This window comes from Kryptolebias marmoratus, linkage group LG17 (assembly GCF_001649575.2).
Source record: "Kryptolebias marmoratus isolate JLee-2015 linkage group LG17, ASM164957v2, whole genome shotgun sequence".
NCBI classification, from domain to species: domain Eukaryota; kingdom Metazoa; phylum Chordata; class Actinopteri; order Cyprinodontiformes; family Rivulidae; genus Kryptolebias; species Kryptolebias marmoratus.
Window position 1 is genome coordinate 26,873,865 of NC_051446.1, and position 27,619 is coordinate 26,901,483.

The window sequence follows — 27,619 nt, forward strand, 5'->3', positions numbered from 1 at the left end:
AAATCTAACCACTTATTTAACTCTATCAGAGAAAATTTCAATTTAAGGCTACTCCAGAGGTCTCTCTGGTCAGTCCTTTCAACCATTAATGAGAATGGATACCAATGTTTAATATAAACCAACTTAACAGAAGAACAAGCATTTCAATTTTATATCAACCACTGGGGATATAAATGGAGGTGAGCTCTTGAGTGACATGTGCCGGACCGTGCCCTGCCTTTGGCTCCCTATACCAAACTGTTTCAAGTCCATTTTACAGATTCAGGGGGATGCCATCGTGATACTAAACCCACACCTAACCTTAAAACCTTTTTTTTGGAAAAAAAAAAAAACCTTAAAACCTTTTTTTTGGAAAAAAAAAAAAAAACCTTAAAACCTTTTTTTTTGGAAAAAAAAAAAAAAAACAACCTTAAAACCTTTTTTTTGGAACAAAAAAAAAACAAAAAAAACCTTTAAAACCATAACTTATAAAAACCCATAGAAAAGCTTTAAAACCCGAAAAACCCTTTACCTTTGAAACCCTAACCATAAAAAAGCTTTACAACCTTTAAAACTGTAAAACTATAAAAAAAAACCTGTTAAAAAAAATTATAAAACTAAAAAAAAAGCTGATAAACCGTAAAAAAATTTTAACCATAAAAAGCCTTTACAACCTTTTAAACCATAACCTATGAAAAACCATCAAAAACCTTTAAAACCATAAAGCTTTACAACCCTTCAAAACAAACTTTAAAACCCTAACCATAAAAACCCATAGAAAAGTTTTAAAACCGTACAAAAAGCTTTAAAACTTTTACAACCATTAAAACCCTAAAATACCTATACAACCATAAAAAACCTTTAAAAACCTTTAAAAGCATTAACAACATAGCAAACAGTGAAAGCATGGTGAGCATTTGAAAGAATGTAAAAGCATAGCAAGCTTTTAAAAAGCAAAGATTTAAGCATAATGACGATTTAAAAGCATAGCAAATATTTAAAAGCATAACCATTTAAAATCATAATGACCATTTAAAAGCATTTTAAAAACATAGAAAGCATTTAAAAGCATACCAAACATTTAAAAAGCGAACATGTTAAAGCTTTGAAAAACATAGCTATGCTTTCAAATGTTTGCCAACATTTAGAAGCATAATGACCGTTTAATAGTATAACAAGCATTTTGAAAACCACATTCAAAAGCATAGCAAACATTGGAAAGCGTAGCAAACATTGGAAAGCGTAGCAAACATTGAAAAAGCGTACATGTTAAAGCTTTGAAAGAAACGGCAAACTTTTGAAAGCATAGCCAACACTTAGAAGCATAATTACCATTTAAAAGCATAGCGAGCATTTCGAAAACAGCATTTAAAAGCGTAGCAAACATTGGAAAGCGTAGCAAACATTGGAAAGCATGTAAAACCATTGTCAGCATTTAAAAACAAAAAAGCAAACATTTAAATGCATAAAGAGCATTTAAAACCGTAGGTCATTTAAAAGCTTTTGCCTGCATTTAAACACAGATAGATTAAAATCACCCCTTACCTTTGCTGCTTCAGAGTCTCAAGGAGTAACTGAGCCAATTCATCATGCATATATACCTCCCTGTCCTCTCTGGGGTTGGAGGGTGTTGCTGCAAAGGACTTCTGATTTTCGCCACACAGGTGTTGAAAATCAGGCAATTAAAATGTTCTTTTAAAGTCACAAAAGGGCAATTGACAAAAGTCACAGTAGGTGGCAGCATGCACCTAGATGTTGTTTGCGATCCACCATAATAAAAAAGAAGAAGAAGACAAAATGTCACAAATCACGTGTTTCACATATCAGACAATAAATGTAGCAATGAATTTGAAATCCATGTCATAAACCTAAAGTCTACTAACCCCACAAATACCAACCTCTAAGTTGTAAATCTAACCCAGATATGTATTAGGCCACAGCCTCACCCCTCAGAAGCCCCTATTGAATTCATATGTGGAATAAATTTGTCAGGTCAATATGCTGGAGTTTCTTTTTCATACATTAAAGGTGAAGCTCAAACATAAGAATGGTTATAACTTTAGAAATAAAGTGACATATTGGAAAAGCTGTAGGCTGACAAAAGAAGCTGAATTACCAAGACTGATAGTTGTGTGATTGTTCTCATCGAAACTTGGATTTATGACAACATTCCTATGTTAATGAGAATCTCTTTAAAGCTGCAGAGGTACAAATATATATTTTAGATAGTTCAAAAGGTAAAATCTTTTTCTTTTAATGCACCTGTGTTTGCTCACTTAGCTGTACAAAGTATTTACAGAGAAAGCTTTTTCCAACTCATCAGAAGGGGTATGTATATATGTTAAGCAGTCAGTGGTTGTTTTTTTATTTGTTTCATGATTTTTTTTCCCATTATGCAACATGTCTAAAGTCTAATTCAGCTGGTTTAAATTATGCAGGACCCATCACATGAAGCAGCATTATATTACACTTATTTAAGTATAGCTGTTAGAGCCTAAAAATTTATCTCAAGTCATTGCTATTCTTCTAAAAGTTTCCTGTCTCTTATATTTTTATTTAGCCATGGATGTACAGGCCATTGGTTTTTTGAAGAAGAAAGGTGCTCTGTTGCCCCACTTGTTTAAAAAAAAAAGCACTCCAGACTTCACCTCTGGTGGGAATAAATCTGTACTTTGTTGTTCTGGCATTTAAATCCTTTGGCTGGGTAGTCGCCAAAGGTGCACTTCATCACATTATTCAACTGCAAAGCCAGCCTACCTTTTCACGTCGACCATTTCGGCTCTGTTACTACCTTGGTTTGTGGCCCAAAGGAGCAGTCCCAGCCTGAGATGTCTTGTGAAAGAGCCTTGTGAGAAATGAAGAGGTACTACAATAGATCCTTGTGGATAGGGTTAGGGTTCCCCTAACCCCAGGGGAGGTCAGCAGAGGAAGAAATTAATTATTGATGCAAACACAAAAAATTTCAGTCACCGGAGAAATCAAATGAAAAAAAACTGGATAAATTCTGCTCTCCAGCACCTCTTGCAGTCAGATTTGGAGCAAAACTCCAGCTCTACTCTTTTTTTCCCTTATCTCCCTACATAATTTTTACACCGAGGGGCTTGCATGCATTGGTCTGGACCTTTTTTCTTTTCTCTTTTACTGCCAGGGCACACTTTTTTTCCCCACGAGCAGCCCCCTCTGCTGGCGCCACAGCAACAAAACAAAAAAATACATTTTCCCTTCATATGTGTCAAAACCAGGTGGGTTACAACATTTTGTGATAAAAGCAGTATGATGACTCCATCTGCTTTTTTGTTGTTATTGTTGTTGAACTAAACTTGGAACAGGTTCAAAAATATTTGAGATGTTCCTCCATGCACTAATGCTAATGCTAATTGAGATCTTATTGATAATATTCCATAAATCTTTCAAAGTATTTTAAACAATGTTTTTATAGAGTTATGTGGACAAAAATGTCCCCTCTAGTTCTGGGGTTTTCTGTATCAGGACATAATAAAACTGATCTGGTCTTTATCAGGTTCTAAAATAATTCCAATTTAACCTCATGTGAACAAAACCACCCAACAGGTTCCACCATGTCTTTATTTATTAAACAAAACCAAAAGTTAAATCTGGGAGTAAAAAACTGGTTAAAGCCTCACTGCTTCCTCAGGATCAGGAGCAGCTGATGAACTGATCATCAGGAGGTTCTGCTGCTCTGGGGCTACAGGTGTGTGTTAACACAACGCCAAGGTAGAAAGACATCAGCAATAACCTCAGAGAAGCAGCTGCTGCTGCCCATCAATCTGGGAATGGTCAAAGGTCATTTCCAAACTACCTGGAGTCCATCGTTCTACAAAATCACAAGAGGAAACATTAAAGACAGTAGCTGATCCTCCCAGGAGTGGACATCCCATCAACTTCGCCCCGAAGGTCAGACCATTCAGAGAAATGAGCTGCATCGCAGACTCCAACCTGCTAACTGAGGCCTGTAAAGGTTAAATGTCATGACAGGACAATCAGAAAGACTGAACAAGTACGGCTTGTTTGACGGGCTGCAGCAGAAAGCCTCTTCTCTCTAAAAACAACATGGCAGCTACACTTAGGTTCATCTGAAGGAAACACAAGACTTCTGGCTGATACTGAACCTCAAATCCTGTGGAAGGTGCAAGGCTGAAACCAGTTTTTCACTTACAGTTTTAACATTTTGTTTCTGTTTAATAAATAATGGAATATGCTACGTGTTTCTGGGGTTAGTTTGAATAGTATTAGAAGCTGGTAAAGACTAGATCAGTTTATTATGTCCTAATAAGTAAAAACCCAAGAACTGAAAGAGGTGGACTTCCTGTTTACCAGGACTGTAGTTTTTGTTTCTGATAACAAATATATAAAAATATATGCAATATTTAAAAAAAATAAAGAAAAAATGTGATTCTGATTTCATCTGATTTTTGATACCACTGAAACTATCTCCCAGTTTGAACTCTGCAGATAGAAAAGTGAAAATGACTGATGGTTGTTGATCTCTCACAGTTTGTGTAATGATGGTGTTTGTCCAGCAGAGGGAGGCAGAGATCACATAGCTCAGTTCTTCATCACACTGAGGGATGCTGGGAGGAGGAAGAAGAGCAAGAAGAGGAGATGACACTAGCAGAGACTGAAGGGATGCTAACAGCACAGACACACAAATACTTTTGACAGGACACACACATCAGATACACAATCAGACAGGTAGTGAGGCAGCACACACAGCTTAACATAGACACTGGAACACACACCAACACACACTGAGCTGCAGAGAGGCTAGCTGCTAGTAGCATGCTGCACAGAGGCTGATCTACACACATACACAATGATGAGGCATCCGAGGCTTCCTGTTGGATGGTGAGTTCTTTATCTGTGTGTGATGTGAGGATGACAGTTGTTTCCATGGAGACAGTCAGACTGTTTTTTTTAATCACACATGCTCAGGTTCAGGTGGATCAGGAGATCTGATCAGACTGCAGAGATACCACAGCTTTGTCTGTGTGTCTCTGTTTAGTCACAATTCAGGTTGACATACAGCTCACAAAGGGGCGGAGCCAACAGCAAGTGGTGATGTCAAAACGAGGAGCAGGGGGGCGGGGCAAAGGAGAACGACCAGACGTCATGGCAACACTTCAGGCAGCCAATGAGGAGCTGAGAGCCAAACTGACGGAGATTCAAATTGAACTACAACAGGAAAAGAACAAGGTAAGAACTACAAAACACAGACACCCACTATGATACCTTCACTAGAACCACCAGTCTCATGGTTCTGATTGTACTGCTGTTGGACCGAACCAGGTGAGCCGTCTGGAGAGGGAGAAAAGCCAAGAGCTGAAGGCAGAGCATCATCGAGCTACAGTTGCTGTGACCGAGCTGAAGACCAAACTTCATGAAGAAAAGCTGAAGGAGCTGTCAGTTACCAGGGAGACATTACTACGACAACATGAGATGGAGCTGATGAGGGTCATCAAGATCAAAGATGGAGAAATCCAACGACTGAATGGACTGGTCCAAACGCTGAGAGACGGATCAACAGACAAGGTGAAGAACCCATCTGTCCATCCATCCATCCACCTATTCTTCATTCCAACATGCATACATCTATCTATCTTTTATCTGACATCCATCCAAAAGCTGAGAGACAGGTCATTTGACAATGTTAGGAACCCATCTGTTCAAATATCCATCAAGCAATTCATCCAGCCCTATTTAATTGTTTCTTATCTTGTTGCTTTGTAATGGTTCCTGTGATTGGTTTTGTTTGGACCGGTCTTAAATTTGTTCAAACCTATCCCATATGACCAGTCTGATCAAGATCTGTTGTTCCTCATCAGCTTCAACAGTCATTATAAACCATAACTTCCTGTATCATTTTAAGGTTCAGAAGTTCAGATATGAAGGTTAGACTGAATTTCAGTCCTTTGACTGTTCAGGTGAGGGCTGCCCTGATGGTTGAGGTGGAGGAGGCAAGGAAAACCTGGGAGGCAGAGCGTTGTCGCCTCCAGCAAGAGGTTCAGGATCTGCGAGGAGCAAAGAAGAATGCAGACGAAGCTCTAGCATCAGCTCAGCAGGCCTGCCAGGCCCGAGCAGCTGAGCTCAGATCAGCTCATCACCAGCACCAGGAGGAGCTCAATAGGACCAAGAGAGATTGTGAGAGGGAGATCCGCCGACTGGTAGGAGGCGCAGTCACAAAAAGACACCTGTCACCTGTTTTTTACAGTACCAACACAAAGATAACCTTAATTGAAAATCGACTCAAAAGGTACCACAGGTTGAGACTAAAGTAAGAAATTGTGATCTCAGTATTTCTCACAACTCCTAACAGATTCTGGAGAAACTCTCTCCAAAACCAGGGGAGTCTTTCTTTTAAAGCGTTTGTAGTTTATAACAATAATAATTAAATTATGGTTCTTTTAAAAAAATACCTAAATCTTCCAACAGCAGTGCAAGTTCTAGTTTGCATCACTAAGACATAATAAAAATCACACATTTAATAATAGAATTTATATATTTATTTGTTTCTACCAACATTAAAGAGACTATGCAGAAAATCCCAGAACACATCTAAAGACTTTAACCGTAATTTTGTTAAATAAAAGTGTTGCCGTCAAAAAAAAAACAAAAAAAAACAATCTAACTTCATATGAACAAAAACTGCATTCATCAGAATCATCAGAACCATTGTTGGTCTGACACACAAAGGTCCAATAGAACTGAGCTGAATAATAAGATTGAGAGAGAGAGGGAGAGACCAACACAGACTGGTATCACACACACACACACACCTCTCTCTCTCTCTCACACACACACACACTTACACCTTAAAGACTGTACCACTTCACCAACATCAGGAATAAGTTATCTGGAGTTTATCCTGTTTCAGAAATCAGTGAAACATCTGCGTCTTCAGAAGCTTTGGCCTAAAGGATTGGTGACCTGAACTTGATGAACTTTGATCTAGACATCTGGATTGCAGTTTAAACATCTGGACTCTGGTCCAAGCATATAGTAGTAGTAAAAGCATGCAGACTTTCTGAAAACATCTGGACATTAGACTATTGAAAAAACATATGTAATGTAGTTTAAACAGCTGGACTGTAGTTTAAATATCTGAACTGTAGTTAAAAACATCTGGACTTTGGTTAAAACACAGTCTAGACTGAAATAAAAACATTTGAACTATAGTTGAAACATCTGGACCCCTCACCTGTCTGCATATTTAACCCCAACCATTAAATTTGTGTATTTAACCCCACCCTTCACCTGTCTGTCATAATTGCCCCATCCCTCACCTGCCTGTCTTTATGACCCCACCCCTCACCTGTTTGTCTGAATTACCCCATCCCTCACCTGTCTTTATAATTAAGCATCATCTGACATGTTTGTCTGTCTCTCATCTGTGCAGATGGATGAGATAAAACTGAAGGACAGAGCTGTCAGTGTTTTGGATAAAGCCTTGGGGTTGCAGGCTGGACACGCCCACCGCCTCCAGCTCCAGACTCAGGCTGCTGAGCAACAAATTGCAGCCTTGAGAGATGCACAAAGGGTGGGGCTTAACCATCTTGTGTCTAACTCTACTCCTAACAATGCAGCTCTCATTGTAAGCCCCGCCTCTTCCTGCTTGTTCAAATTGCATGAGAATAAGTAACCTCACCTCTCATTTGTTTTATGTTCCAGTTTCTTTGAACTTGTATATTATTGGTGGACATTACATATTTCCTTAAAGGTAAAATTCAGTTCAGCATATTAAAACACCTCAAAACTCTAGGAACCACAACTAAACCTGCAATTGGACAGCAAAGTGCTCTGTTAGGAAAATATGGAACAATAAGATCTTTAATATCAGATGGAGCTTGGTTGTTGAGAGCTTTGGATGTTAGGAGGAAGATCTTAAATTCTCTGAATCTGACAGGAAGCTGATGGAGAGAAGCTGAAACTGGAGAAATCTGATCTCTGATCAGAACTCTGGCAGCAGCAGTTTGGGTCAACTGAAGACTTTTAAAGAGTTTTTGGACTCCCAGATAATAAAGAGTTCCAACAGTCCAGCCTGGAGGTGATAAATGCATGGAGCAGCTTTTCTGCATCCTTTTCAGATGAGATGTTTCTAATTTCAGTGATATTGTTTAGGTGGAGGAAAGCAGTCCTGGTAACATTTTCAATGTGGGGTTAAAAGACATCCTGATCCTAAATAACACCAAGGTTCTTTACTTCAGAACTGGAGGCCAAATGAATGCCATCCACAGGAAGAGAAAGGCTGCAAAGTTTGTTCCTAAGGTGCTCAAGTCCAAAAACCACAACCTCTATCTGAGTTTAAAAGCAGAAAAAATTAAGAGTCATTAAAGGTTTTTATGTCTTTAAGACATGTTAGTAGTCTAAGTAACTGATTTGATTAATCAGGTCTCATGAATAAATATAAGTGAGTATCATCATCATAACAATGAAACTTTGTCCCCTACTATCTAATAATTTTACCTAATAGAAGAATAAATAAAGATTATTGGTCCAAAGCACTCAACCCTGAGGACCTTCATAACGCTTAATTCAGATTAGGGTTAGGGTCATTTATAAATCTAATTTATAAATGATGTAAACAACAGATGTGTTTTATAATACTCTTTACATTCAGACTTCAAAATCTGTGATATTTTTTATAAAGGCTGCTGCAAACACAAGCTGTTTCAAGCTGATTTTATAAACACCAGCTGATGATATCAAAACATTCAACAACAAATAAGAAAGTCTAGAAGCTACACTAGTTGTTAGCTTTTAAATATGATGTTCACAAAGTTTTAGTTGGTCTGCCTTTAGCCACTGATTTAAGATTTTCCAGCTCAGTTGGCTGTGATATCTGCTTTGCGATTGGTACTTGACATTTTTCCTCTGTTTTCATGTCCTTCTGAACTTCCTGAAGCTTTAATCAATACATGGTCATGTGTTGTGTGCAGTCTCAAGAGGACCGTGATACTCGAAGGTTTCAGCTAAAGATTGCTGAGCTCAGTGCAGTCATTAGGAAACTGGAAGACCGCAATGCTCTGCTGTCTGAAGAACGAAATGAACTGGTATTTATAGCTACATACTCCTACTATAACGCTAACAAACTCGACGTCAGCCATGACATCAGCCATAGAGCATGGAGAATGGAGAAAGAAGCAAAGTCTTCATTCAAGCTAAGTTAAAGCTAGCCAAACAAGGGCCAGTTTTGGGGGGGGGGGGGTTTGGTTTTGTTTTGTTTTTTAAAGGCTAATACCACAACATTTTCCTAAAACCTACATACAGTACACTAAATTAGTTAATATTAAACTTCCATGCTTGACACCATTTGGTTAGTTTGTCAATGTTTTCTCAGCCGAACAATGTTTGTTTTACTCCTCCGATGTATGATAGACCTTTTTTATGTTGATGGTACTGAGGCTGCGTTTTTATCAGTCTGCCTGATAAGTGTGTCTAATCAGTCAAAATGTTTACTCAACTTCTGGATTGATGCATTGGCAGCTTCAGCATCATCAACAAATATAGTCTCTCTGCTCAGTACACACAGTATTACAGATGTGGTTCAGCTGAAAAAAGTAGCATCAAACTAAACAAACATTGTCATGTAATGTAATGTTCTTCCACACCAGTGAGTCATTTTTGAAAAAGTTGTTTTATGAGCCTAAAAACAAAAGACTCGCATGTGTTTGCTTAGACATTAAACTAGCCTGGATAAAGACTTTTGCCTCTTTATCCAAACTCTGTGCTCCATGACTGATGTCACAGCTAAATAGGTACTAACTACTGATAATTATTATGCAGAATACCACTTAAAAACTGACTGGACTATTCCTTTAAATTTACAGAGTTTTCTGTCAGCCAAAACTGGTCACTTTCAGTGACAAGGACCTCACTGAAACCTCAAAAATAGGGCAGGAATGGATACTGTGAGTGGAGACAAACATCTGTCTCCTCCTCCTAACGGTTTTGATTTAATTGACTTCACTAAAAGCCATAGCTAGTAAAACAGAAGATGGTTAACTCAAAGCCATAAAGCTCATTTACCCAATCAGAAGTGAAATTCTTCTGTTTGTCATCTAGACAGAGATGTTCATCTCTTCAAATTTGAATTTGCTAATTGGAAGTCCAGCCCTGCCAACAACTAGCCCTACCCATGTGACCTGCAGCCAGGCGTTATTGACTTTGGTGGCTTTCGTTCACTTTGGACTTTTATGCCAGAGTTCCTACAACTGCTAGATGATACTGTGACTTCAAAGAAAGATGAACAAATAAATTCATGAATATTTTGTTCAGAATAACTCTCTTCTCTGGCTGTATTTTTCCTTATCTTACTGTTTTTTTCTTTTCATTGTGGGGAGGGGTTTTGTTCTGTTTTTAATGTATTTAATTGATCTTTCTTACTTCAGCTGAAGCGTCTGAGAGAGGCAGAGAGTCAGTTTCTTCCGCTTTTGGACAAAAATAAACGTTTGAGCAGAAAAAATGAAGAGCTGGCTCTTGCTCTGCGTCGCCTTGATAACAAACTTCGCTTTGTTACCCAGGAGAATCTGGAGATGGCAACTATGGTAACACATCAACAAAACATAGTCAAATCAGTTACACATGAACTTTAAAGGACAAGCAAGTTTCCATCTCATTCAACCAGCAAAGTTCAGTAACTCATTTTCACCAGCAGGTGGCACCATTCACATAGAACACATTATATGATTTCCTGAGAGCTAGGGTTCTAGTGTCATCAATAGGAAATCTAATAGATAAATGTCATGATTCCTCTGAAACATGTATTGTCCCTGGCAGTGTTACCATGGTAACATCAGCCTCTGTTCTGGTCCACAGAGGAGACCCAGTTCATTAAATGACCTGGATCGCAGCCACTCCATCAGTTACCATGGTTATGGCCAAGATGAGAGAGAGATGGAGTTCCTTCGGTTACAAGTGGTGGAGCAGCAGCACATCATTGATGACCTATCCAAGGTACTACTGCTACTATAGTACCAATACTACAGGTTTAACAACCTTATAGTAAAGGTACTAGGCTTGTAACAACCTATAGTATCAGTACTACATGCCTAACAACCCTATAATATCTGTACTACAACTACAACAATCGTACAAGGGCAGAACTTTAGCTGTAAAAGTCCTACAGCTGCAACATCTCTATCTATAGTACTATGCTTTACAGCTGTAAGAACTCTATAGTACCAATACTACAGCTGTGAGAACAAACTGCATATCAGGATGTGTATTGACCTTTATTAAAATCACACGTTGTGTTTTCAGGCTCTGGAAACAGCAGGTTATGTAAAGAATGTTATTGTAAGTATTAAAAAGCGCTTCCACCACTACTACAACTACAACTCTGAGTTATTTACTTTGATTACATGTGGAGTCAGAAGATAAAACATCTTTTTTATTGTCTCAGACAGTCAGTACTGCAGTACAGACAACTGATGAGATTTAGAATCAGAACCATGGATAAACTCAATGAGCAGTTTGTTTTTGTTTTCAGGAGCGAGACATGTTATTGAGATACAGACGTCAGGAATCTGTGAGACGGAAGAGGACCTTCAGAGCATGCAGGGTGAAGAACACAAGAACTCACCACACTTTGCATTGTTCTCCTCCTACCATCAGAAAAAAACAACAAACAGCATCACTAACCCTACCAACATCAATACTTCCACTGAAATGCTGTTACCAAAAGGGTTACTACTAGTATTGTTATATGTGTTTTACTGTCAGAACCAAGAGTGCATCTAACTGTAGTACAGCCTTGGTTCTTCTGGTACCACTACATGAAAACAACAGAAGATTCAAGTTTGTTGTGAAGAAAGTTCAGATTGTTGGTTACTTTCAATCCACTTGTTTTGTGTACATCCTCTGAATAATCTTACTGTGATCTCAGAACCTCAGTGTGGGCTCAGGGTTGGGCTGGAAAGTTCAGAGCATCCTGGCTCTGCTGTACCGCCTGCTGGTGGCCATCTGAACTACATCATATTTCTGTGTGTGTGTGTGGGGGGGGGGGTGTGTGTAGGTGATAGAGACATACTATGGTTATGATGAGGAGGCATCGGTGGAATCTGACGGATCATCTCTGTCCTTTCATACTGACAGAACTCCAGATACTGAACCTGAAGAGGTAAATATACTTTGATATACTTAGAACCAGAACTGATTCTGGTTCCTTTTGAAGATTCAACTAAAACACCTTTGTGTTCTCAAGAAAATAATTTTCTACCTACCTTCAGACATGATGTTTTTGTACCATCTCAGGGAGACCAAGAAACCCAAAGACACAAATACTGAGCTTCAGAAACACTGACCCCAAGAAACCGATATGTGACTGTTTGTGTTAAACTGGCTTCTGACGGACTCTGTGTTACTCGTTTCACTGGTTTCTAAAAGGCTTTGCCTTACTCGTTTGACTGTTTTTGACAGGGTGTGTTACTAATTTTATCTATTTTCTGACTGGCTTTGTGTTACTTGCTTTATACAGTTTTTTTTCTCAATTAGTTGTGTGTTACTTAATTTAAAGCGCATATATAAAAAACAATGTTGGCCAAAGTGCTTTACAAGGTTATAAAAAAAACTGAAAAACCATCAATAAAAATAAATTCAAAAGACACCCATAAAACCAAGAACGACAATAAGACAATAAAACTGGCTAAAAACAAACTAAAGCAATGAAATGCCACAACCTAACAGATCTGATGGAACTTAAACTGGACTCAAATTAAAAGCCAATATGAAACAGTGAGTTTTCAGGTGGGATTTAAAAGACTGTATAGACTCTGCAGTACAATTGTCAACGGGCAGGTTGTTCCAGAGTTTGAGGCCCGATCCCCTCTGAGCTTTAAATTAGCCCCTGGCTGCACTGAGAGCATCTGACTAGGAGATCTCAGTACTCTTTTAGGATTATAAAAGTCAAGAAGTTCAATTAAATAATTTGTTCCCAAACATTTAAAATATTAAAAGTAAAAGAATCTTTAAATCAATGCAAAAATGAACAGGTAGCTGGTGTATATCTGCTAAAGCTGGGGTGATGTGGTCATGCCTTCTGGTACCTGTTTAAAGATGTGCAGCAGAATTCTGGACTCACTGCAGGCAATGGAGAAATAATTGTTCAAGACCAAAATATAGTGACTTGCTGTAGTCCAATCTAAAGTTGATGAAGGCACCTCCAAATTAGCTGTGTGTTACTGGTTTGATTGCTTTCTAACTGGCTGCATTGGTTTCAGGTGTGTGTACGTGAGGAGGCTGAGCTTCGTTATCGTCAGCTGACCCAGGAGTACCAGGCGTTACAGCGAGCATATGCTCTGCTGGCAGAGACATGTGGAGGAAACTATGATGCTGAAAAGGAGATAAAGGTGAGCTAGCTTTGGAGCAAGGTAGAGAACAGTGTTCCATTTCTTGTAGCTGTGTCTAACAGGCTGCTGGTCGTTGTGTTTCAGACCAGAGAGCAGCTGCTGAATGAAATCAGTCAATATCAGAACAGGATTGCAGATCTGGAGTCATCGCTGAAACAAGAAGGACTGGTAACATCCAGCTGTAGAGTCGCACCTCACAAATAACTATTTCTGTCACATAAAAACAGTCACAGAAGAAACACTCTGCCCTACAGCAACATTTGTTGTATCCAGAGAACCAGAGAAACAGTTTTTAATAAAGAAACAATAAACCGTAAAAACTGAAGCAACATTCATCAATAGAACCAGAATGTTTGGGGTTTTTTTCTTGTCCTATCAGGGCACAAGCAGAAAACATTTGTTTGTCATTGGCACAACCCATATAATCAAGCCTGCTGCTCAACCCACAAATGCATTTTTGTAACAACTGTGCCATCAATTAGGGAGAAATAAACAGAACTTTCTGCGCAAGATTTATTGCCTAGAAGCATTGTTACAACAAAAAATTAATCAGCATATACAATAAGGACATTAATGTTTGGTTAAGTAAAGTTGGAATCACTCTACATAAGAAATAATTAATTTTGTTCTCTAACTTCCTCTTTCACCTAAAGTGATTAATATTTTGGCAGTTCATTAAAATGTGCCAAAAAAAAGCTTCTAAATTGTTTGTCATGTTTTTTTTTTTGGCCTTCTATGGCATCCATACAACATTCATACTGTAACACACAACGTATGTGTGCATCAAAATTCTGGCCATGATAGTGTCGGCTGGCTGTGCATTTCCAACTGTCAGCTCACTTCACCCTAGATTTTAGGAGTGTTGGGTTTTGAGGAGGAGACGGACCCAAAATGCAGACTGGCACAAGGAGCTCAAAAGTAAAAACTGATTTATTAAAAACAAAAACAAAAGGCTGACTTACTAAATAACAAAACTTACTAACAGCCACGAAGAAACCAGATGTTAGCAACAATGAACCAGTGAGTATGTGAAGCTGACTTTACAGACAGAGGCTGATGAGGAAGTGGACACAGGAAACAGCTGTGGGTGGGAGAGGCAGACTGACATGGAAACTACTGAGGGAGAGTGAGTGATGGCACAGAACACAACAGGGAATAGACAAAAACACACAGACCACAAGAAACTAAATAAAACTGTTGAAACACAAGACAAAAATTATTAAACCCAATACAAAAAAACTCTCAAAAAACAACTCAGAATACTCAAATCCTAAAAGGGAGAAATGAAAAGTGTTTTGAAGCCAACATCAATTTGAAGAAAATCATAAAATATGCTTGTTGTAAAATAAAAAAAGTTTTAAAATATTATACAATTTTTAAAAAATACTGAATACTGAAAAAACTCTGTCTGCCCCCCTTTCCTCCCAACACACACATATACACACCCACCTCTCACCCTAATGGCCACAGTTCAACTGCAAACACAAACCAACATGAGTAGGAAAACTGATGTCATTTGTCCTTAGAAAAATGATTCTGATTTCTAAAATATTGATTGTGCACAGGAAGAAAGATATTCTGGATATCAAAAATGTTAGAAATAGTAATACGAAAGATGAGTGGGAAATAACATTTTTAAAACAAACTAAATCTAAAATAAATGTTAATTTTCACTTTATTTTACTTTTATTTTTCTTGATGACAGTTGTCAGTCTATGTTTAACAGTCTCTATCTGTCTCTATCAGAGGTGGACCTACTGCACGCCCCCCTCCCTCACTTTAACTTTGTCCAGTAACCGGCAGCAAGAAGGGGCCCTGCACAACAACAGGGAGCACTTACACTTCAAATTAACTGGATATGCAAATAAGAAAGAAAACTATTTCTGGGCACAAATGAAAGATAACTACTTCCCCCCACCCTTCAGATGAGTCCTAATTTAATGAAATTATTTTAATTTTCATTAATCAACCACAGCCAAGCAGATTTTTTTCTTTTAAAACCCTGGCATGTCCACTCTGCTGCCTGATTGGGCTAACTTCAGTTCAGTAGGAGGTCCTACATCAAGGATCAGATTGGAATGCTGATCAGACTAACAGACATGCAGATACGAGGGGTCCAGACCACCTCCAGAGGTGGTTTAAGTCAAAAAGACTTTCAGTGCGCACTGAGAGAATTCACACCTGTTTAGCCCTACCTGATCCAATCGACAGCTAAAGAGGACTGTAGAGACAAATGTGAATACACTCTTTGTCTTGGTCCGTCTTTAACTGTCTGTCAGTCTCTAAAGTCTCTCCATCTCTTTCTGTTTTTGTCTGTCTCTGTCCATTTCTATGTCTTTGTCCATGTCTAACTTGTTGTCAATATTTTTGTCTCTTGCCATCTCTATCTGTTTTTATTTCTAATGTCTCTAGCTATTTCTAACCATTTCTGTCTGTTTGCCTCTATCTGTCTCTCCCCATCTCTTTAAATGTCTGTCTTTGTATGTATCTGTCTCTGTCAATCTCTAACTATCTGTGTCCATCTCTCAAATTGTTTCTGTTGATTTCTGTCTCTGTCCAGCTCTATATGTCTCTGTCTCTTCTAATGGTCTATGTACAGGTTTTTCTGTGTCCATCTTCTCAATCTATATCTAGCTGTCACTGTCTCTCTCCATCGCTGACTTTCCCTGTTCATCTCTAACTGTCTCTGTTTATGTCTGTCAGTAGAAGGACTGTCAGTCCTTCTCTGTCTCTCTCCATCTGTATCTGTCTTTGTACATCTCTGACTATCTCTGTGTCAGTTTTGTCCATCTCTAACTGTGTCTGTCTGTCTCTGCTGCTCTCAGGATTTGAAGTGGGTGGAAGAGAAGCAGGCCTTGTACCAGAGGAATCAGGAATTGATTTTGAAGGTGAAGCATTTTGATTAAACTTTCTCAAACATTTTAAAAAAAGATTACTTGTCTTTGATTCCAATGATTTATGTGTCAAGATGTTAAAAACTCATTGGGTCTTAAGCAGGTCTTAAGGTGTGTCAAATAAACTGGTAAATGAACAATAACACATGACATATTACACAAGTTTTTAAATTAAATCATTTAAAAATTAAACAAAAAGTGTGTATCTCCAGCAGTCACTGTGTGATGGACAGGTTTCCAGTCCATCACAGGGACACATAGAGACAAACCAGACAAACAACCATTAACCCTCTCACTCACACCTAGGCACAATTTAGAGTTACAAATTAACCCAACATACATGTTTTTCATCAGGGGGAGGAAACCAGAGTACCCAGAGAAAACCCCCACATGAAGAGGGAAAATATGAAAAAAGTGAACAGAAAAGGTGCCAGGTGGTAGGAGAACCTGCAGTCTTCTTGCTGTGAGGTCACAGCTCTAACTACTGCTCTGCCAAGCTGCCCCAGTCATCAAAGTCAAACTTGTAAAATTATACTTTCTTCATTACATGACTGAGTTTGTCATTTAGGTAACATATTCTGTGAGTTCTAAAACAAACCTCAGTAATATCACTTAATGCATCTTATGTGATCTCAGAATCTGACTTCTTTTTTTACAGTTAATGAGCTGAACCACAGTTCTTTGATATACTGCCTGAAATCTGATGTAAAACTTATGAACAGCAGTGTGTTTAGTACAGAAGAAGACATGAACCCTGACTTGAAACAGAATTATAACATTTCATTAGTTATTATTATTATTATTATTATTATTATTATTATTATTATTATTATTATGCATTTAATCTATCAGCACCTTTCAGGACACCAAAGGTCACTGCTCAGTCATAATAAAAGAGAAGATTCATTTTAAAAAGAATAAACAGCATAGAAAAAAAACCAGATTGGATTTTGAAGCAGGTCAGAGGCATTCCAAGTTAAAAGGGTCTTGAACAGGATTTAAATGTGTTTAAGGAGATGATTTTGTGAATGTCAGATGGAAGGGAGTTCCAGAAATGGGGAACAGAGCAGCTGAAAGCTCTAAACCCCTTGGTGGCCAGGCACATCTGAGAGGCCATGTGGGGACGTTGTGTGACTCTGGATGTTTCTGATTCTCTGCAGGTGCGGCAGATGGAAGGTGAAGAGCTGCGGCTGAAAAATGACATTCAGGACATTAAAGACCAGAATGAGCTGCTGGAGTTTAGGATCTTGGAGTTGGAGGTAAAACAGAGGTCAAGTTTACTGTCCAGTGAATACAAACCACAGTTTATTGCCAGCAGGGGGGAGGGGCATACAGTCTCACAGAGGCAGTGAGTGGCAATGAATATGGGAATATAAACAAACAAAAGCTGTTAATAATAATTTAATTTAAACTCAATTTGCTGCTTCAAGTGTCAGCACTCACAAGTGACTCATAACATTTTGTTGCTGTTTCCATGGAAACAGGAGAGGGAGCGTCGCTCACCTGCCATCAACTTCCAACGACTTTATTTCCCAGAAGGCCTCAGTCCTCTTCAGATCTACTGTGAGACAGAGGGAGTCACTGTGAGTAACACTTGAACTCATCCGTACACACGTCACTACACGCCTAAATTCAGCTGTGGACATGTTACTGCACACCTGAACTCACCCGTGGAATACTATTTCACCAACAGGACATTGTGATCAGTGAGCTGATGAAGAAGTTGGACATTCTGGGGGATAACGCCGTAAGTGTATGTTAAATTTATCTTGTACATGTATGTGTTTGTTACCGTGTTCCTCAAAAACATGGCACACTTGTGTGCTGGGAAACCTGCTGGCGTCTGCCTTTCTATTGTCCATGTTGTTTAACAAAAGACTGACCAATTGTTCCTGCTGTGGTACTGATACACTGACCTTTGACACTTGGTAAATAGTATATGTTTGTTATCATGGGTGTGCAACTATTATCACTTTGTGTCATTGACAGTAGATACAGTTGTGGTTAGACATTACACATACTAAAACTGAATAAATTGGTTAGGATACTCAGAAACAACCCAAGTACCACAAAGGCTCAAACCTGCCCTGAACTGTAAACTGCTGGAATACCAGTGTCACTGTCCACAGTGAAGCCAGTTTTACATCACCATGGACTGAGAGGGGGCCGATCAAGAAATAAATTCCTGCTCCAAAAGCCATACCTTTAAGCTCGACTGATATGCAGCTGTCCACATGGACAAGCTAAATGTCTGGTGGTGGTAGCATCATTCTGTGGTACTGGTGCATTGCACAAAGTGGACCGAACAAAGGTGGACGACTACCACCAAATTTTTCAACTCATCACAAATCAACAGCTAGATGTTTGAAATTTGGGCACAATTGGACAAACACACATCAGGACTGATTTCTGCTTGGATAAAGCAAGCTAACATGAAGCTTTTATCCCAACAAGACAATGATCCCAAACAGAAATCAGAACTGGTTTGTGACTGAATAAAACCGGCTAACATTCAGCTTCTGGAGTGACTTTCCCAAGGCCCCAAACTCAACCTGATTGAGAATTTGTGGGCTATGATTAAAATCCAGGTCGGTGCAGTAAACTCATCAATTTAAATGAGCTCTACCAGTTCTGCCAAGAAGAGTGGTCAAATATCAGCAGGAACTCTGCCAAAAGCTTGTTGACAGAGACTGAAAGCCTGCAGTCAAGGTGACACTGGCTAAGAGACATTTAACCAAATACTAGTTAAAGGGGTGTATGTGTTACAGTTTGCAAGGCCTGGACACAGACAGGGATGCAGACTGAACTCAAGGAGCTGAAGAAAACTTAAAAGTTTAATAAACTAGAAGCATTAAGAAAGCACAAACCTCTGCCAAGGCCATAGCGACAGTACAAAAAAAAAGTATGATCTGGATCATGATCACCATCAAAATTTAATTAACCCTAACCCTAACAGACAGACAAACACAACCAAAATCATAACTTCCCTGGTGGATGTAAGAAAGGGGTCACCTGCTGGAGCAGTTTGACAGTCCTGCGTTACTTGGTTGCAGAGCTGGAGGATCACCTGTGACCTTGACCTTTGACCTTGACATCTGACCAAATCAACACCAAAATTGAATCCCTTGTTTCTTCTTCATGTTTGATGTTTCCTGAAAATTTCATGAAAATCATTTATAATGTTTTGACTAATCTTGTGCACAGACAGACAAACAAAAAAGCAAACGCTAAGGAAACAACCTCCTTGGCGCAGGTAACAAAACAAACATGCAGCAACTACTTACAAGCTTTAGAGGGATTATTAAAATACACAAAGGAGAACCAGACAGCATGGAAGCTTTACAATGGAGGATGAAGTGGTAGCTAGCTTAAAAAAGGCTGAGGTTGACTTGGGAAATTGGCAACAAGTAAACTAGTACTGATAAACAACAGGTATAAGTGGGCAGGGCAGACTGACTGTGGAAAACTGCTGACTGAGGGGAAAAAATTAATAATGGCACAGAGGAACTAAACACAGAGAAATATCACAATGAAAACAGAAAAAAATCTCAAAGCAGCAAACACAACAACTGTCACAAAACAATCAAAATCATGGACTGTGACAGTATGGATATATCTGAGCCTGCATGCTTACTTTTTACCTTGTGTGGCTCAGAGAAAATACATAATAAATTTAAACTTGCACAGCCATTGTACATTGCCAATGAAGAGAAGCTAAAACTGGAGAAATTGGATTGCTCTTTCTAACTCTCATCAGATCTCTGGCAGCAATTAAAAACTTTAAAGTTTTTTGAATATCCAGATAAAGAATTACAGTAGTCCAGCTTAAACGTGACATGCAAAATACATGGACCAGTTTTTCTAAATCATTTTGGGTCAATCATATTAGTAATATTATGCAGGTAGAAGAAACCTGTCCTGGTAATGGGTTTAATGTTGGAGTTACAAAAAAAAAATAATAAATATAAAATAAAAAAATATGCAACTTTTAATTTGAAATCACACTGATTTAGTATTCTTGAATGATCTCTATTAAATTTCTGTCAAAATTTGCTTGGAGTTTGCATACATATCAACAAATAAATACAACTCTAGAGCTCTAGAATTACAAAAACTAAATTTAATTTAATTTATCAACGTAAATATGGAAACGTATCCCATGATGAGTAATAATTTTACCTAATGGAAACATAAAGTGTACATGTATAATGAAAAGTAAAAAAAATGCAGTTTTGGTGTCCATGCTCCGTGAATTGGATGCTGACTTAGCTCACATGTTCAGGAAAGTGTTTTACATGTTTAGTATGGATTTGATCCCATCTAATCATATCTGATCCACAGGATCAATGTTGTTTTCTGAAAAGAATTCCACAGATTTTCCACAATGAGTGAAACAGGTGGCCCAGTGGCACATCTGTGCTTCCATCTGTAAAAACTGTTATATTTAGAATAAGTGAAGTAAAGTCCAGCAGAGTACAGATCTGGTTTCAGCTCAAGGGTTTTTCAGAGTTGTCCAACTAATTCTGTTTCAGCACTGAGTATCAGGTGACATCTTGTTGTTTTTGTGATGTTATCTTATTGTTGACATGTTTTTCTGTAGAATCTGTCCAATGAGGAGCAGGTGGTGGTAATCCATGCCAGGACGGTGCTGACTCTGGCAGAAAAGGTAAGAAACACACGATTTCATCCAAACTCAACCCTTTACTTAATTATAAAAATAACTCAAGCTTCATTTTTAATTTCTTATCTCAGCATAGTTAATGTTTCCTTTGTGCTAGAATTAATATATTACCTGTCAATGGAACAGTTAAAAATATGGTGAGTAACTTTGTTCAACTGTGTGATTACCAAGCAGCTGTAAACACACAACCACAAACTGAAATGTGGAAACAAAGTATGTTATGGTCCATTTCTTGTCCAAGTGCAGCAATCTGATGGTCTTGTTTCATGTTCAAAACCCTTTCTTGTCTGGGTAAAACAGTCTGGTTACCCTATCTTTTCTCTTGGTGCATTGGTCTGTTTGCCTTGTTTCATGTTGCAGACTATTTCTTCTCCTGGTGAAGTTGTCCGGTCTTTTGTTTTGATAAAAACCTTTCTGTCATGTCTTCCTCTCTGTTTGCTTTTGTTTAGTGGCTGGAGTCCATTGAAGTGACAAAATCAGCTTTGCAGCAGAAGTTGTTGGATATTGAGAACGAGAAGGTAAAAGAGAGCAACTTAATTTGCATCATTTTGTCAAGTTAGCTCCTATTTAAACTAAGCAGATGTTCCGTCTGCCAATATTTTAATCTGAATAAATAATCAACGTCAGAATGTTGATCTTGTTTTATTTGTTGGCTTTGATCATGGTTTTTAGGATCTCTTCAGAAAACAGAAAGGTTATCTGGATGAGGAGTTGGACTTCAGAAAACAGTCAATGGACCAGGCTCATAAGGTCAGTGTCAACATCTGAGCAGGTAAAACCACATATTCAGAAAAATCTGGAAACAAAATGGAGACCCAACCATACAACCAAGTTGTCTGCTCAGGAGATTCAAGCCTTAAAACTATCCACTGAGAGAAATCTGATGAACTATCAAACTGTGTACAGGAGTATTCATGCAAACTTTGGATATATAAGGTCATCAAAATGAACTAAAATGACATTTTTCTAATGTCCATTTGTGATTTAGAGGATCCTGGAGCTGGAGGCCATGCTGTTTGAGGCTCTGCAGCAGGAGGAAGAGTCCAGGATTGTGGGATTAAAGACGGGGGAGGGTCATCTGTCTGAGATTTTGACAGAAGAAGAAAAGGAGGAGCTGAGAAGAGCCATGGATCAGTGGAAACGAACAGTGATGTGTGAGCTGAGAGAAAGAGACACTCAGATCCTTCGAGAGAGGATGGAACTGCTTCAAATAACACAACAGGTGAATGTCTAACCTTCACTCAGAGCTCCTCCACTGTTACTAACAATAACAATTTATTCTCTTATGCAATTTCTGATCCTGTTTCTGGTCTTTATGTTATTTCAGCCTGTATTCAGACTCTAAACAACGTGGTCTGTTCTTGGGTCGTTAACTCTAATTCAGCAAGAAAAACAATAAAGTGACTGAATTTAGAAAACTCAGGTTTGACCTGGTCTAAACTTTGAGACATAATGTTTTTAATCAATAACAGATGCTGATGGAGGGGCTTAACGTTACGAAGTTTTAGTTGGGGGGGGGGGGGAGTTCAGTAAAAGCTCAGAGGTAACGTGTCATAAAAACAAACTGAGTGGACCCTGTCAGAAAAAATCTTAAGGACACCTCCAAAATTTTAATTTTTGAAAATCATTTGAATTTAGAACTTTATTATGGGCCTCAGTTATATTGTTTCTTTTTGTTTGTTTGTTTTTGGGTAAGGATTAAAACTTACTGCAGTCTTCAAACTTAAATGTCAAAATAGCTGAAAATAATTTATGTTGACATTTTTATATTACTTTGGTTTATAGTGAAGGATACTAAAAAAACAATATATTTAGCTGTTCCATATCATAGTTCAATCTTTCCTGGTTTCACTAGTTCCCCCAATAACAAAACTAAAACATTAATTTTATGACGTAGTTTAACTTTACCCTCTTTTTCCTTTCTGATGTCTGTCTCCAGCAGTCATGGTGTAAGAGGCAGGAACACTTGGACAGGTCTCCAGTACATCACAGGGACACACAGAGACAAACAATCATTCATGGTCTCACACCTAGGGATAATTTAGAGTTACCAATCACCCTAACATGCATATTTTTGGTCTGTGGGAGGAAACCAGAGGAGCTAGAGTAAACCTAGAGTGAACGGGGAGAACATGTGAACTCCACCAGGAGAACTTGTGACCTTCTGGCTGTGAGGCGACAGCTCTAACTGCTGTGTTGCCTTGTTTAATTACACAATGCTAATTTATTTTTGAAGGAAAAATACAAAAAATTAGTTATTATCCATATGACAATCATTGGCTGGGGATTTTTTTTAATCAGTCTTGGATTTATCAAGAATTAGTCAAAAAAAATGCACCACTTTTGTAGCATTAAATCAGAAATGAACTACCCACATGAGTCATGTGAAGACAAAAATGTCCCATTAGCTCCCATAAACACATTGTTTTAATCTCACATTTTTACAAAATTAAATAATGCATTGTGTGATGTTATGGTTTCATTTTTTTTAAGTAGAATTTATCATTTTTCCTGTTCACCACAAAAATCAGCCATTTTCCCATTATAGGCCCTGCAGGGAAAAGGTTGTCATTTGATTAGTTTTGCACTTGTTTCATTTACCTTAATAGGCTCCATGTACTCTTTCAAGTAAATAACAATATGAACTTCTTCTCTTAGTGTACTTTAAAAAGTCACTATGGAGAAAACAACAGTTTATACACCTGGCTGGAGCTCAGTCACAACCAAACTGTAGCTTAGTTGTTGTGATTTATTTTTCACACCAGAGATCACTGACATTATTGTCAACATGACAAACCTGAATGGAAGACATGTAATGCAAACCTGGAGTGATGTCAACATCCTCAAATTACTCAAGGTGATAGTAAATTTTTAATCACAAGCTACACAAAAACTAATATATCAAAGTCAGTATTTTGACTATTCTTTGACATATCCAAGACTGATTAGGAAAAAGAAAAAAAAAACTATCCCAGCCACCTAACATTTGTTTCATAGAAAATAACATTGTCCAAAATTTGTCAAGAGATATTTTTACATAAAATTGTCATATGCACAAAAAAAATATTGACCAGACCAAGAGGATAAATTTTCCCAAATGGACAAAAATGTTCATACTGATGCATGAGGGTTAACTTTTAAATGATTCACCCAGTACTGTTTTATTAGAACTGTTCTGATCTGAAATGCATGTTGTTTTTGTTAGAGAAACAAGGAGCTGGAGGAATTTATAGAAGCTCAGAAACGACAAATCAAAGAACTGGAAGAGAAGGTAAGAACCAGAAACCCAGCAGATGATGAATCTGATTTTACACACAAAAAGTAGCTATCTCCAGTAAATTCTATTGATTCTTCTATGCTCTTTGTTCCAGTTTCTATTTCTGTTTCTATTTTTCTCTTTGGCCTTCATCCTCTGGTCCTGAGCCAACAGGTGAATCAAACAACACACAGGTGAAGTCATCAGATTGTACACATGTGTTTCTAACCTCCTGTTTTCTGTTTTCACAACAGTGGGTTCAGGCCTCCAGAGTCCAGAGTGGGGTCAGCCAAACCTTGATGAGAGCATAACAATGGACGGTTCTGCAGGTTTGGAACCAGCAGCACCATGTGAAGCTCAGTGGCCTCTGTGCTATCAGTCAATCAGAGCAGGGCCCAGCTGTCAGCTGAATCTGCTTCATCCCGGTGCTGTCTCAGAGATGAATTGTGGTTCCTATGGCAACAAGAAAGGTGTGTTCAGAGAGGTGAGGCTCCTGTTCTCAGGAAGTTCTGCCGGATTGACCTCCAGCTTACTAGAAACTGGTTCTGGACCAGCTAAACCTTCTGAAATCAACTGGTGGATTTCAAACTATGTTTCTGCGATTCCTTCAGAGTTCAGTCAAGACTAAACTAAAATGAAAGCAGAACCAGAAAAGAACCAGAGCTCCTTCAGCAGCACTGAATCCGCAGAGAACGGAGTTCTGATGAGTTACTCTGTGCTGTGATTGGCTGAACAACATCTGAAGGGTGGGTCAGAGTGCACTCACCTGGTTTATTTCAGGAGAAAAGACCAACATCTGAATCATCTTCAGAACGTCAGGAGTTCTGCAGGCCAGTAGAACCATCAGAACTATCACATTCTGTTTCAAACTACAGAACAAAAGTTCTGATGGACCATCTGAAGCACAGTTTGGTAGGAGTCTTCAGGTTCAGCAGAAAACTGACTCAGAAATAAACCTGTTGCTGCGGGATAGAAACTGGAAGGAGATCAAGAAAAACTTTGGTAGATTCAAACTTTGAATTACTTGGATCTTCAAAGGCCAAAACAAACATCCAGACTGAGCCAACCATAACCCAGAGAAAGAGTCGAAGTTGGTCTGATGGATGTAAATATCCTGAATGTACAGCAGCTTCAGAAAGGATTCAGACACTCTTCAGGTTTTGCAGTTTTGTTATGTTGCAGCCTGATGATACAGTTGATTACATTTATTTGTCCTCATTAATCCACAATCAGTACCCCATGATGACAAACTAAAAGCAGAATTTATAGTAAATTTACTAAAAAGTACAAAATAGATTTTTTTTTTACATTATCATAAGAATTTAGGCTCATGTTCAAGTCAGTTCAGTTTATGTATATAGCGCCAATTCACAACAAATGTCGTCTCAGGACACTAAACAAAAACATTCACATACATTATAAAAAAGCCAATTAGTAAATCTTATAAGGAAGCCAGCAGATTGTGTTGAACTTTCACTTTGTCGCAGTCTCCCATTCTGAGCAGCATGTTGGTGACAGTGGGAAGGAACATAACTATTCATTGGAGACAAATTAAGCAGATCCAAAATGGGGATATTAATTAATGGAAACACATCTTTGAACAGTTGGGATGGGATCTAGCAGACATGTTGATGGTTTGGATGAAGCTTTTATTTTTGACAATTCAGAGAATAAAGTAATGGAAAAGATTTTTTTAAATTTGGTTCCAGCGTTCTCTGATAAACATCTACTATAATGAAATTTCCTCTTAGTGGCTGTCAGTCAGTGTAAACTCAAAGGTTATTAAAGATGGTCCGACAGAACAGGATTGTGAGGATGGATTATTAAGTCCTTACACTCTGTGCCATATGTCAGAACCAGATGAAGAGGATGAGGAGGTTTGTGGACATATGAAGCACCTTTAGCAGCAGTTCCAGCCTTGGGTCTTTTTGGGTTTGATTCAACAAGCTTTGAACACCTGGACTGGAGGATTTTGGTCATTATTTTAAAATCCTTTCAGTTCTAGTCTGTTTGAATGATGACTATTGGTGGAGGTCAGGTCTCTCTTGAGCTGTTTGATAGGGTTCAGTTCAGGCTTCTGGCTGGCCCACTTTAAGGCATTCACAGAGCTGTTCTTGAGCCATCTCTGTGAGCTTTGGGTCATTGTCATGTTGGAAAGTGGACCTTCAGCCCAGTCTGAGGACCTGAGGACTGTGGAACAGGTTTCCATTCATCATCTTTTTGTACTTTGCTTCATTAAGCTTTTCTTCAATCCTGACCCGTCTCACAGTCCCTGCTGCTGACCCATCACCCCACAGCATGATGCTACCACTGCCATGCCTCACTGTGGGGATAGTGTTGGCTAGGTAATAAACAGTGCCAGTTGTCCTTCAGGCATAACATTTAAAATTGAGGCCTAACAGTTCAGTCTTGGTTTCATCAGACCAGAGAATCTGGTTCCTTCAAGTCTGAGTCCTTCAAGCATCTTTTAGGTGCTTTACTCTGAGGAGAAGCTTCCATTGATCCAATTTGCCAAAAAAAAAAAAAAAAACCAGATCAGTGGAGGACCATAGTTCTGGCTGTCTTTCTGGAATTTGCTCACAAGATCTCTGAAGTTCAGGCCATCAGGTTCTTGGTCACCTCTCTTACTGAAGCCTTTTTCCTTCAGTTTGCTTAGTGTGGCCTGGAGACCAATTTATGGAAGAGTCCTGATTGGATCAAACTTCTTCCATTTCAGAATCATAAAGGCCATTGAGCTCTGAGAAATCTCTCGAACAGCAGAAAGGTTTTTGTAGCCTTATTTAGATTTATGCCTTGCAGTAATCCTGTCTCTGAGATTTGTTCAAAAAAGACCCCCATATCATGATGCTGCCACCACCATGCTTCACTGTTGGGATGGTGCTAGCAGTTAGTTTGTTTCTTTGATTTGGTGGTCAGCTAGGAAGCCTTCTATAGAGAGGTGTGAACCTTTCCAGATCAGGTCCAGAAACATATCAGCAGAGCTCAGAAGAACCAGGAAGAACCTGAGCTAGAGTTCAAGTGTTGTTGCAAAAGGCTCTGAATACTGATGGAAGTAAGACATTATGGGGTTGTTTTAATACATTTACAAAACTTTATAACATTCTATTTTAATCATGGGGTACTGAGTGTAGAATATTAAAAAACAGATTAAATGATTGTATTATCAGACTGCAACATAAAATTGCAAAATGACTACAAAAATATTTTCTGAATATTCTGTATAATCCAAAGGAGAAGTTAATGTGTCAGCAGCAAGTCAAGAAAAAGTTTTAACTTCAGTTTACTCTCTGGTTTCTGGTTTAGAAACGGAAAAGACTGAATCATGAATCAGAACTCCTCCGTGTTTACAAGATCCAGTCTGAACTTTTTACCATGTATTTGCATAAGATAGAAAGTGATTAAATGTCTTTAAATGCATTCAAACTGATGAAAAAATGTACAGTAT

The 27,619-nt window shown here is 38.5% G+C and overlaps 1 protein-coding gene across 5 annotated transcripts; it reads left to right on the forward strand.

Annotated features, from left to right (window-relative positions):
- The first annotated feature begins 3,736 nt into the window (after positions 1-3,736).
- Positions 3,737-26,704, forward strand: jakmip3 (Janus kinase and microtubule interacting protein 3). Of its 5 annotated transcripts, none has more exons than XM_017439184.3 (24): positions 3,737-4,845; positions 4,933-5,193; positions 5,287-5,529; positions 5,922-6,161; positions 7,394-7,588; positions 8,934-9,047; positions 10,386-10,541; positions 10,813-10,950; positions 11,257-11,292; positions 11,486-11,557; positions 12,011-12,115; positions 13,215-13,343; positions 13,428-13,511; positions 16,169-16,231; positions 17,398-17,496; positions 17,722-17,820; positions 17,931-17,990; positions 20,838-20,903; positions 21,368-21,436; positions 21,591-21,668; positions 21,907-22,140; positions 24,124-24,189; positions 24,290-24,348; positions 24,429-26,704. In XM_017439184.3, the coding sequence occupies exons 2-23, from the start codon at positions 5,059-5,061 to the stop codon at positions 24,338-24,340; spliced, it is 2,532 nt and encodes an 843-aa protein (XP_017294673.1). In that variant the 5' UTR covers positions 3,737-4,845; positions 4,933-5,058; the 3' UTR covers positions 24,341-24,348; positions 24,429-26,704. The 5 variants fall into 5 exon arrangements, with proteins under 5 accessions (XP_017294673.1, XP_017294675.1, XP_017294674.1 ...); XM_017439186.3 differs by having other exon boundaries at positions 17,931-17,984; XM_017439185.3 differs by having other exon boundaries at positions 5,003-5,193.
- The last annotated feature ends 915 nt before the right edge of the window (positions 26,705-27,619 follow it).

Coding starts and splice junctions, on each gene's coding strand:
- jakmip3 (XM_017439184.3), top strand. CDS start 5,059: ATGTCAAAACGAGGAGCAGGGGGGCGGGGCAAAGGAGAACGACCAGAC. Junction 11,293..11,485: donor GTTATGTAAAGAATGTTATT/GTAAGTATTAAA, acceptor TTTTGTTTTCAG/GAGCGAGACATGTTATTGAG. Junction 17,497..17,721: donor TTAGGATCTTGGAGTTGGAG/GTAAAACAGAGG, acceptor CCATGGAAACAG/GAGAGGGAGCGTCGCTCACC.